Source organism: Tachyglossus aculeatus, chromosome 24, assembly GCF_015852505.1.
Source record: "Tachyglossus aculeatus isolate mTacAcu1 chromosome 24, mTacAcu1.pri, whole genome shotgun sequence".
NCBI classification, from domain to species: domain Eukaryota; kingdom Metazoa; phylum Chordata; class Mammalia; order Monotremata; family Tachyglossidae; genus Tachyglossus; species Tachyglossus aculeatus.
Window position 1 is genome coordinate 21,801,638 of NC_052089.1, and position 12,268 is coordinate 21,813,905.

The window sequence follows — 12,268 nt, forward strand, 5'->3', positions numbered from 1 at the left end:
TACAAACATATATACATATTTAACATATACATACATTTCTTAAGCGCTTATTAGGTGCCAAGCACTGCGCTAAGCGCTGGGGGGGATACCAGGGTGGGCCCCCGGGGGGGCTCACAGTCTCCATCCCCATTGTACAGAAGAAGGAACTGATGCCCAAAGAATAATTATAATGATGGCATTTGGTAAGCGCTTACTAGGTGCCAAGCACTGCTCTAAACGCTGGGAGGATACCAGGGTGGGCCCCCGGGGGGCTCACAGTCTCCATCCCCGGTGTACAGAGGAGAGAACTGAATACCAAAGAATAATAATACTGATGGCATTTCTTAAGCACTTACTAAGTGCTAAGCATTGCTCTAAGCGCTGGGGGGGATACAAGGTGATCAGCTTGTCCCACGTGGGGCTCACAGTCTTCATCCCCATTTTCCAGATGAGGGAACTGAGGCCCAGAGAAGTGAAGTGACTTGCCCAAAGTCACACAGTTGGCAATTGACAGAGCTGGGATTTGAACCCATGACCTCTGTCTCCAAAGCCCGGGCTCTTTCCACTGAGCCACGCTGCTGTTTACAACAGGCCACTGCCCTTCCCACCTTCAAAACCTTATTAAAATCATATGTCCAAGAGGCTTTCCTGGATTACGTCCTCTTTTTCCCTATTCCCTCTCCCTTCTGTGTCGCCTATGCTTTTGTACCTGTAACTTGATATTCGTCCCACACTCAGCCCCACAGCACTTATGTATATATATATGTGTGTGTGTGTGTGTGTGTGTGTACATAAGTACATATGTACATATATACATATGCTTATATACATATAAGTATATACTATACTTATATACATATATATGTACTTATAAGTATATGTACTTATGTATGTACTTAGATACATATAATCAATCATATGTATTGAGTGCTTACTGTATACATATAAGTATATACTATACTTATATACGTACTTATAAGTATATGTACTTATGTATGTACTTTTATACATATAATCAATCATATTTATTGAGTGCTTACTGTGTGCAGAGCACTGTACTAAGCGCTTGGGAAGTCCAAGTTGGCAACATATAGAGACGGTCCCTGCCCAACAGTGGGCTCACAGTCTAGAAGGGGGAGACAGAGAACAAAACCAAACATATTAACAAAATAAAATAAATAGAATAGATATGTACAAGTAAAATAAATAAATATAAGTGCTGTGGGGCTGAGTGTGGGATGTATACATATATATGTATATATGTTTTTACGTATTTATTACTCTATTTTACTTGTACATATTCTATTTATTTATTTAAAATCCAGATTTTCTGTTGGATCACAAAACCTTCTACTATAGCCCAGGATGTGGATAGATGTTCAGAATTTAGTGCCTCCATGTTAACGACTTAGAGTTCAACAAAAATTAAAATGCATATAAAAATTGCCAGGTTTTACGTGTAAAGATTTGTGAACAAATCCCTTTGTTTACTACATAAAACGTTTCAAATGTAGTCCAGATGGCTTATTTCCCATACTGATACTTATACGCATATTGTATATTTTGTTTTTGTTTTAGAAATACTGTCCCGAAAATCAAGCATCCTTCCTCAGTAAGGTGACCTATTCCTGGTTCAGCAGGTAGGAATTTAACAATCGCATTTGTTAGCATTTCCACTGTAGCGTTTTTTGTAAGTTCAGCCGCACCTACACTGTGTACTCTGATCCGGTTGCATAATTTGGCATAAAAGGATCTGATGATTATCAGAAGAGGCTTTCAAAGTCACACATTACAGACTGCTAAGCTCTCCTGATATTAAATCGTATTTCCATGTTGTTTGCGTTGTCGTTGGGAAAGTTATAGGACAGTGATTTTCCAAATGCCCACCGGGCTGAGGGCTGTGTGCTTGGGAGCTGGCTAAGGCCTTGGAACCATTGTTCCCAGTCCTCACCCCTTTCTGTAAATGGGAAAACCTCTGAGGGAGGAGGAGACCCAGAGGAGATCTCCCTGCCTGGCTGTACAGGGATTTTCTGGCTCTTCAGGGCCTATAATTGTGGTATTTGTTAATCAATCAATCAATCAATCGTATTTATTGAGCGCTTACTGTGTGCAGAGCACTGTACTAAGCGCTTGGGAAGTACAAATTGGCAACATATAGAGACAGTCCCTACCCAACACAGTCTAAAAGGGGGAGACAAAACCAAACATACTAACAAAATAAAATAAATAGAATAGATATGTACAAGTAAAATAAATAAATAAATAGAGTAATAAATATGTACAAACATATATACATATATACAGGTGCTGTGGGGAAAGGAAGGAGGTAAGATGGGGGGGATGGAGAGGGGGACGAGGTGGGGAGGAAGGAAGGGGCTCAGTCTGGGGGGTTAAGCCCTTACCTAGCACCGTGGTAAATGGGGGATAGATTGAATCTAATCTTACCCACTCAGGCACAGTGCCTGTCCCATATAAATCACTCCACCTGAAGGTAAAGGATGGGTGCTTCCTTCCCATTTTACAGATGAGGAAAATGAGGTACAGAGAAATCCTGTGTGACGTACCCAGGTTTACCCAAGCAGCAAGTGGTCGAGCTGGGATTACAACCCAGGTCTCCCGATTCCTCCGCCTGCGCCGTTTCCACTTGTTGTAGTTGGGGAGGAGCTAACTGCCACTGCATTTGAGCTGCTTCTTTATTTGCCTCCTTCCCGGACCGAGCTCGGGAGAGGGTTAGACTCCAGAACCAAAATCTCCAGGCTCAACCCAAGAGAGGGAACAGGGAGAAGTCGTTCTTTTTCTCAGTAGGACACCCGATTGCCCATTTGCCCAGCCTGAATCCCAAATGCCGGCCCTCTTCTGCTCGGTAGAGTCAGAAGGCACTGGCTCTTGATGTTTATGTTGACCCATGATGCCTGAACCTCAGATCCGGCGCTTAGAACAGTGCTTTGCACATAGTAAGCGCTTAACAAATGCCATCATCATCATGAAAACATGGCGCCTGCTTGGCGACATTCTAGCCATATGTTGTCTCTGGTCAGGTACTTTCTATATTTCACATCTCCAGCTCCGTTTTCAACTACTTGAGAAGCAGCGTGGCTCAGTGGAAAGAGCCCGGGCTTTGGAGTCAAAGGTCATGGGTTCGAATCCCGGCTCCGCCAACTGTCAGCTGTGTGTCTTTGGGCAAGTCACTTCACTTCTCTGTGCCTCAGTTAACTCATCTGTAAAATGGGGATTAAAGACTGTGAGCCCCCTGTGGGACAACCTGATCACCTTGTAACTTCCCCAGAGCTTACAACAGTGCTTTGCACATAGTAAGCGCTTAATAAATGCTATTAAAAAACAACACTACAACCTCTTCTCAAATTGTGAGCCCGATTTAAATTATGCTCTCGGCCGAATTTGACTTGCCCTGTCAAATGATATCAACAGAATTTTATACCTATTTTCCTTCCCCATGTCGATTCTATGCACATCCTGTCTCCACTGCCACTTTTCAGTGCCCCCGATATCATCTGCACCAGTCCTGTCGTGGTTTCACCTCTTTTCAAGAACGCCTGCAACTAACTGATCCTCTTCCTCTCTGTCACATCTCCCGACTTTTTTTTTTTATCTAGACCCTTCAGTCCTTTCAAATCACCATTCTTCACTTTTTCCCTCCACCTCTGTGTACATCTGGCTTGTCGTCATTTTCATTGTCACCTCCTGAACGCTTTCTTTCTTGAGGTGCTGACACTCGCTGGCTCTCGTCTAGATTTCTGGCCTGACTCACGCCTTCTCCAGACCAGAATCTTCAGTCTCTTCTTACATCCCTTCGGATGCTTCCTGTCACAAGCTGGCCGTCACGCGTTCTACCGCGGGGGCTTCGCGGAAAAACTAGTCTGGCAGTAGGATTTCAAGCACCGTCTGGCCTGCGGAAATACTTCTTGTCCCACCAAGTCGTCTCTGGGCCTCACCCATATTTGGCACAAACCCTCCTAAAAATAGTAACAGTTGTCAGCCTTCCTTTCTTCTTCTCCCACTCCCTTCCATGTCGCCCAGACTTGCTCCCTTTATTCATCCCCGTCCCAGCCCCACATCACTTACGTACGTATCTGCAATTTATTGACATTAATGCTTGTCTCCCCTTCTAGACTGTAAGCTCATCTTGGGCAGGGATTGTGTCTGTTTATTGTTGTATAGTACTCTCCCTAGTGCTTAGTACAGTAGTCTGCACGCGGTAAGCGCTAAATAAATACAATTGATTGACTGACTGTATTGTGGTATTTGTTAAATGATCACTGTGAGCCCAGCACTGTCCTAAGCGCTGAGGTAGATGCAGGATATACAGATCAAACGCAGTCCTTGGCTCTCATAGGGCTCACAATCCATTCCCACAACTTCTACCAATCCTTTTTACCCGCTTCATTGCCGGGCTGAGAGACCACGAGTTTCTGCGTGTAGCAAGCACAGACACGTGTCTCTGAAAATCAAACCAAAGAGGAAATAGAAAGGAGAAGCAGAATATTCTAAACTAGCAATAATGTCCAGTCTGCCCTCACCTCTGCCCTAATCTCCCCACCCCTGCCCCTCTCCCAGTCACTAAATCCCGGACAAAATCCTCTTTAAAATGGTGGGAAGCATCTTCAACTCCAAACCTTTGCTGATGCTGGTCAATGCAGCTTGAGTGTCTCTGTGAGATTCCAAAATCAGGGGTCACCAACCCGCATAAACGCAAACCGCTAGATTGTGCCCAGTCCTCTCCCCTCTAAATGCCGAGTCGGTGGATGTATTGGAAATACTTTTGGGAAAATCAATGCAATCTTACTTTGAAAATGAATATGCATTGTACGGAAGGGAACAGAAGGATTTGACATAACACAATCATATTTACTGCTTGATGTTTTTGAAAAGTGCATTGTCGGAAGACTTCCAGTGCATTAAAGCCAACTGAAACGGAATACTGTACGTCCTTTGCTTGTTACATTTAAGTCTTTTTCTAGGCTTAAATGACGGGGGAGCACATTTTATTCATGTTTTCTTCTAACCTAAGCAGATTCTTAACCCTGTGGCTGTTCTGGTGATGGGAGAGATTTTCCCAGTCTCTCTGTTCCTTCCCAAACTATCAATGAGCTGTATTTATTGAGTGCCCACTGTGGACAGAGCACTACACTAAGCACTTGGGAACGTACAGTAGAGTCAGAAGACACGATTCCTAACTTCCAGGTGGTTACAGTCCCAGCTTTTGTTGCAATATCCTGCAGGTGGTCTCAGTCTAACCGCAAGAGATGCCCCCCAAGTACGGGTGGGATGGCCCAGGTCTGTGGAAATCACCTGGGATGGAAAAGGAAACTGAGACCCTGCAGTCTTGGTTAAAATTTGGGCCTAGCTGCGCAAAGCGGCTGTAGTCTGGCTGCAGGACAACTTTGGCAGTAGGCGTGAGTTTAATGGACTCGTTGGGGACCCAAAATGATTTGCCCCTTTGTAAAAACTGTAAAATATTTCCTATTGACTGGAGACAGCCTAGGAGCAGCGTGGCAAGCAATTGCCCTTTCTTTCCTGTCCACCTCTGCTCTTCCACCTGGCTGCAAGACAGCTGCATTCTCCGTCCTTGTATCCATCAGAATAAGCAGCAGAACACCTGAACTCTGCTCATTTTTGAGCACTTACTGAGTGCTCAAAGTGAAGCACTGTACTAAACTCTTGAGAGATTGTACTCTCCCAGAATCAATCAATGGTATTTATTGAGCACTTTCTGTGGGCAGATAACTGTACTAAGCGCTTGGAAAAGTACAATACAGTAGAGTTGGTAGTCCCATTCTCTACCCTCAAGGAGCTTACATCAAGGAGAAGGCTGACCAATAAAAATGATTTACAAATAATAAGAGCAGGAGGAAGAACAAGGCTAGACCGGGTAGTTGTGCAACTCTATTAGTGTCTTGCAGGAGTTGGGATGGGGGTGGGGAAGAAAATGAAAAAATGCCTTTTGAATGGTTTGTTACCTCAGGCTGGCCTTCCCTTACCTCTCGGCTTGAGAGACTTGAAAGCTTCATCGAGAATTTCCCAATCATGTCAAAATCAGTCCATTGTTGGTTTCCAAGAATGGGGCGAAGCTCTTCAGCGCAAGTTTCCACTGGTTATTTTTCTGTGCCAAAGACAACATGGGTCAGGCAGAATTTGGATGGCAATAGGACATCACAATCTTTAGTTTTGTCCGAGGTTTACGACTTCAGCAGTGACATTTTACTTTGGTTACAAACTAACCCAACATCGCAAGTGAGCCCCGGGTCGATTGGTACTGAATTTTAGAATTTCATTTGACCCGATGCGTCCCTCTTTTCTAGAATAATAATCCTTGGCTATACGAAGCCACTGGAACGCGAGGACCTGTTTGAACTCAATGAAAGTGACTCACCTTACACAATAGGCCCCATCTTTGAAAAGCAGTGGAGGAAGGAAGTGTTTAAAAGCAAGGAGAAGGAAAAGGTAAGGCTGGTGAGATTTTTTTTTTTAATCCCATTCTAAGAATCTGCAAGAAGCCTTTGTCACAGACACGTGGCCGTGAAATATCAAGTTCTTGAAATGAGCAGTTTCTGGATACTTCAGTAAGAAATAATAGTTTAGTGTCCAAGCTGAGGTCATCCAAGTGTAATAATAAAGGCAGCAGGCACGAATAAAGATCAGTTCTGTTCAGATCAGTTTAATTCATCAAAAGGCTGAATTAAAAATGTACATCTGGAATTCCCTATCACTGTCTATTTGATAGCACAGACTTTCAGAAAAGTTCAGAAAGTGTGTCTCAAAAATTGCTCCCCAATTTTTCTACATCCTTTTCTACACTAAAGCTGTTGAAATCATGCCTCTAGTAATAGTAAGCAAAAGGCTTGCAGTACCTGGGTGGTGGCTTATCTTTTCCATTATTTTAAAACTCTACTCTCCTTTGCCCATAACCTAATTATTTAAGATTCTGGCCAACTTCATTAAGTCTGTAGATCCACTTATATTTGCCGACTTGTACTTCCCAAGCGCTTAGTACAGTGCTCTGCACACAGTAAATGCTCAATAAATATGATTGATTGATTGATTTATAAGGAAACAAAATATGTCACTTATTAAGCACTTATTCTTTGTTAAGCATTGGGGTAGCTATAAGGTTATGAGACTGGAAATGGACACTGACCCAAATGGGCCCAAAACAGGTCTTATCCCCATTTCACAGATGAGGAAACTGACATCCAGAGAAATTAAGTGACTTGCCCAAGGTCAGCCAATAGGCTAGTGGGGAAGCTGGGACTTGAATCTTGGTCTCCTGACTCCTAGACAAAGGTGTTTTATATCCCAGCTCCGCCAATTGTCAGCTGTGTGACTTTGGGCAAGTCACTTAACTTCTCTGGGCCTCAGTTACCTCATCTGTAAAATGGGGAATAAGACTGTGAGCCCCCCGTGGGACAACCTTGTAACCTCCCCATCGCTTAGAACAGTGCTTTGCATATAGTAAGTGCTTAATAAATGCTGTCATTATTATTATTATATAGACCAGTCTACTTTTAATTGGATGAAAGTGAAAGAAACAGTCTTCCCTGACTTTTGTGTTTCATCCTGAAATCCACTAGGTTTCTCTTGGCAAAGGGACAGCCATCAGGAAACCATCTCTGCTTTCTGCACTGTGGACAACCTTCAGAGTTCTCCTCACCCAAGTTGCTCTTTTCAAAGTGTTTGCTGATATCCTCTCCTTCACTAGTCCACTCATAATGAAGTACGTTGAAAAGTGTTTTATTTTTTCTTGATCAATAAAGGAGTGCTTATCCATTCTCCAAAATGATGAGAATGATGCTCAAACAAATCTCTTAACACTGAGAGATTTATTTAGGGCACATAGATAATCCTCTAGGGAACTTGGGCTATTTTAAAAATAGTATTTAAGCATTCATTATGTTCCAGTCACTGTACTAAGCACTGGGCTAGATATAAGATAAGTAGGACACAGTTCCTATCGCATATTTGGTTCATAGTCTCAATCCCCATTTTACAGATGAGGTACCCGAGGTTCAGAGAAGTGAAGTGACTTGCCTAAGGTCACACAGCAGGCAAGTGGCAGAGCCGGGAGTCGAACTCAAGTCCTTTGACTCCTAGGTTCATTGTCTTTTCACTCAGCCAAACTGCTTCTGCCAACTCTGTTGTATTGTCCTTTCCCAAGCGCTTAATATAGTGCACTGCACATAGTAAGTGCTCAATAAATACCAGTGATGATGACGATACCTGGAGGCTGCAAAAATAAGCACTAGGATTTTGAAATATGTTTATAAATTCATTCAATTTCTTCAACTTACACTTTGTGGTAGATTTTCAGGTCCTGAATTTCACCAGAAAATAACAGGGGAAAAGCTAGAATCTGTAGGAGCGTGGCAGCATTTCTGTCATATTTCTTTCAGGAAATTGCAGCTCACAACACTAAGATATTTATTTAGGCCACATAGATGATCCTCTAGGGAACTTGAGCTATTTTTAAAATAGTATTTAAGCATTCATTATGTTCCAGTCCCTGTACTAAGCACTGGGCAGATACAAGATAGGTAGGACACAGTTCCTATTGCATATTGGGTTCATAGTCTCAATCCCCATTTTACAGATGAGGTACCTGAAGCTCAGAGAAGTGAAGTGACTTGCCTAAGGTCACACAGCAGGCAAGTGGCAGAGCTGGGAGTCAAACTCAAGTCCTTTGACTCCTAGGTTCATTGTCTTTTCACTCTGCCAAACTGCTTCTGCCAACTCTGTTGTATTGTCCTTTCCCAAGCGCTTAATATAGTGCACTGCACATAGTAAGTGCTCAATAAATACCAATGATGATGACGATACCTGGAGGTTGCAAAAATAAGCGCTAGGATTTTGAAATATGTTTATAAATTAATTCAATTTCTTCAACTTACACTATGTGGTAGATTTTCAGGTCCTGAATTTCACCAGAAAATAATAAGGGAAGAGCTAGAATCTGTAGGAGCGTGGCAGCATTTCTGTCATATTTCTTTCAGGAAACTGCAGCTGACTTGTAACTGTCAAATGCAAAAATATGATGAAGAGGAATTTGGGCAAAAGCAAAAACGTTTATTTGTCTCTTGTCCTTTTTTATTTATTTTAATAAAGTGGTGAGTTTTTAGCATTCACAGGGACCATTCTATTCACACTGGCTACCTGAGACCTGGTTTACAAACTGGGCTGATGTGGCCGTTGTTCGGTAATAATAATAATAATAATGATGATGGTATTTGTTAAGCGCTTACTATGGGCAAAGCGCTGTTCTAAGTGCTGAATGAATGAATTTTACAGATGAGGCAACTGAGGCCCACAGAAGTTAAGTGAGTTGCCCAAAGTCACACAGCTGACAATTGGCAGAGCTGGGATTTGAACCCATGACCTCTGACTCCAAAGCCCGGGCTCTTTCCACTGAGCCACGCTGCTGTAGACCAGTGGGTGGTGGCCAGTGACTCAGGGGCTAAAGGGCTGGAAATATCAAGGAAGTTTTCACTGGTAGCAGCCCAGAAATTAGCTCTGTTCCATAACTTTATAGGTGGCCTGCAAAAAGAAATCAGCAGCACACCCTTCAGATCTGCAAATGAAGTTAAATTAGGTTAGGCTTGCTAAAGCGTTAAGAAACAGGAAGAAAATTCAGAATGACTTAGGGAAATAGAAAAAAAATCCTACAGGGGAATGCCTTTAGAAATGAAAATCAAACACTCAGATTCTGGATGGGAGCAGTTAGCTAATAATAATAATAATAATATTAATGGTATTTGTTCAGTATTTACTATGTGTCAAGCTCTGCTGTAAGCCCTGAGGTAAAGTTAATTAGGTCAGAGCAGTTCCTGTTCCACAGGGGGCTCACAATCTAATTAGGAGGGAGAAAAGGTATTGGATCCAAATTTTACAACTGAAGAAACTGAGGCCCAGAGAAGTTAATGACTTACCCAAGATCACACAGCAGCGAAAGGACAGCGCTGGGATTTGGAACCAGGTCCTCTGATACCTAGGCCTGTGCTGTTTCCATCAGGCCACGCTGCTTCTCTAGGAAAAGAAGATAATTACAGAAATTAGTGCTTAGTTAATGGATGTGTTTATTTATTGAGTGCTTTCTTTGAGTAGAGCACTGTAGTAAATGCTTGGGAGGGTACAGTGCTCTCTAGACCGTGTCTTCCAACTCTGTTATATTCTACTCTCCCAAGCACTTAGCGCAATGTTTTTTCACACAGTAAACGTTCAATAAATAACGATTGATATAGTATAGCAGTTACAATGTACAGTAGTTGCAATTCAACTTATGATCTGTTTTATGTCACAGAACAAGACTGCAAATAAGGGTGTTTATTTACTTCATCTGAGTAATAATGGTACCTCATTCATGCAGGGCCCACTAGGTGAATTATTCCAAACATTATGTTCTTTGAGTTGTGATATTAAAGCAGCATGGCATAGTGGAAAGAGCACGGGCTTGGGAGTTCAGAGGTCGTGGGTTCTAAACCCGCCTCCGCCACTCGTCTGCTGTTTGACCTTGGACAAGTCACTTCACTTCTCTGGGCCTCAGTTACCTCATCTGGAAAATGGGGATTAAGACTGTGAGCCCCACGTGGGGAAACCTAATTACCTTGTATCTACCCAAGCGCTTAGAACAGTGCTTGGCACATAGTAAGTGCTTAACCAATGCCATCAAGAAAAAAAACAAAAAACCAACAATGTGGTGCTGGATTGAGAGATTTCTCTATGGAAGCACTTCCATTTGATGACATTTCACCAGGTGACCAGCAGGAAAAAGCAAGGATAATCTTGACAACAGGCTAGGAATATTCCAATATTTCAACCAAAAGATGGGGGCACAGAAGAGTGGCAAAGGAGTACAACACACAGGGCTGGACATTTTTTGTCATTTTTTCATACAAATCCTGTCCCAGCAATAGGACGAAAGTGTCTTTGGGTAGATTGGTGAATATAATAATAATAATAATAATAATCATAGCATTTATTAAGCACTTCCTATGCACTGTTCTAAGCACTGGGGAGGTGACAAGGTGATCAGGTTGTCCCACGGTGGGCTCACAGTATTAATCCCCATTTTCCAGATGAATTAACTGAGGCACAGAGAAGTTAAGTGACCTGCCCAAAGTCACACAGCTAGCTGGCAGTTGGCGGAGCCGGGATTTGAACCCCTGACCTCTGACTCCAAAGCCTGTGCTCTTTTCACCGAGCCACGCTGTGAATGGGGGTTCTGTAGCTGTGTTGTTGTCTGGGTTTCTGTTCTGGGGATGGTTAATGGAAAGATCACTGGATGATTTTACAGTAAGATTGTAGGGCAACTAATTCGATGAAAAGAAAATAAATCCCTGGGAGAAGGACAGGCTCGGGGTGGGAGAGTGGTTTAAATTGAGCCCGAGAACAGGTGCAGAATTATTTATCGGGTGGCAGTACCTTTTAAGTGGTAACTATTTGTGAACAAAGCACAATTTTTTCTACTTTAACCTCCCCTTCTGTTTCCACAACTTTCAGACAGATGATCATTTTGGTTGAAAATCGCTCTGACGTAGGTTGGATTGGATGCAGCTATGCGGTTGCTCTTTTTGCAGTGGCCATTTTGCAAACCCTGGTCCTTCAGTTATATCAACGCTTTAACATCCTCACCTCCGCAAAAATCAAAACCGCTGTAATTGGATTGATCTACAAAAAGGTACCCACCCTTCCAAGGAAGTCCCTTTTCAGAACGGAGCTGTTCATTAATGGGCTAATCAAAGCCGTTCGATGGGGCGTCACAGTTGACTAGAAGGATTTCTATGCTGCTCTTTGAATGTAATTTAATGATTTAATGATGAAATGTTTTCCCTGAAAGGGCCTTTGTTAGGTTCTTTTTAATTAGTGGAAAAGAATCTGAGCAGTCTAAGCTCTTTAGGCCTCCAGGCAGCCCAGAACTACTATTCTGCCAAAGTCATGTCCCCAGCCTGTTCCATTAACTTTGTCACGTCCCTCCTCTGGTGCTGAAAGTATTTTTTAATGGTATTTGTAAGCACTTACTATGTGCCAGGCATTGTAATAGGAATCAAAACTTTCCAATGGATTCCTTCCCCCTATGCTTTATTCTGAACTCCTTCCCAGTGGCTGCAAAATGCCTTGCAATCTCAAATGGCGTTCATCACCTTCCTCTACTTGCCTACCAATGCTGTTGAACCAACTCAATAGCTTCTCTTTGCCACCTTCATTCTTTCATTCATTCGGCTGTATTTACTGGGCGCTTACTGTGTGCCAAGCACTGTACTGAGCGCTTGGGAAAGTACAA

General features: G+C 42.7%; 1 protein-coding gene across 1 annotated transcript in view; it reads left to right on the top strand.

The window, feature by feature from the left end:
* Positions 1 to 12,268, top strand: part of LOC119945137 (multidrug resistance-associated protein 1-like) — a 91,824-nt gene that overhangs the window by 25,661 nt on the left and 53,895 nt on the right. Inside the window, exons 7-10 of the mRNA XM_038766164.1 lie at positions 1,558 to 1,619; positions 6,300 to 6,450; positions 7,569 to 7,711; positions 11,488 to 11,665. Of these exons, the coding sequence (XP_038622092.1) occupies positions 1,558 to 1,619; positions 6,300 to 6,450; positions 7,569 to 7,711; positions 11,488 to 11,665 (534 nt within the window). The remainder of the gene's footprint in view (positions 1 to 1,557; positions 1,620 to 6,299; positions 6,451 to 7,568; positions 7,712 to 11,487; positions 11,666 to 12,268) is intronic.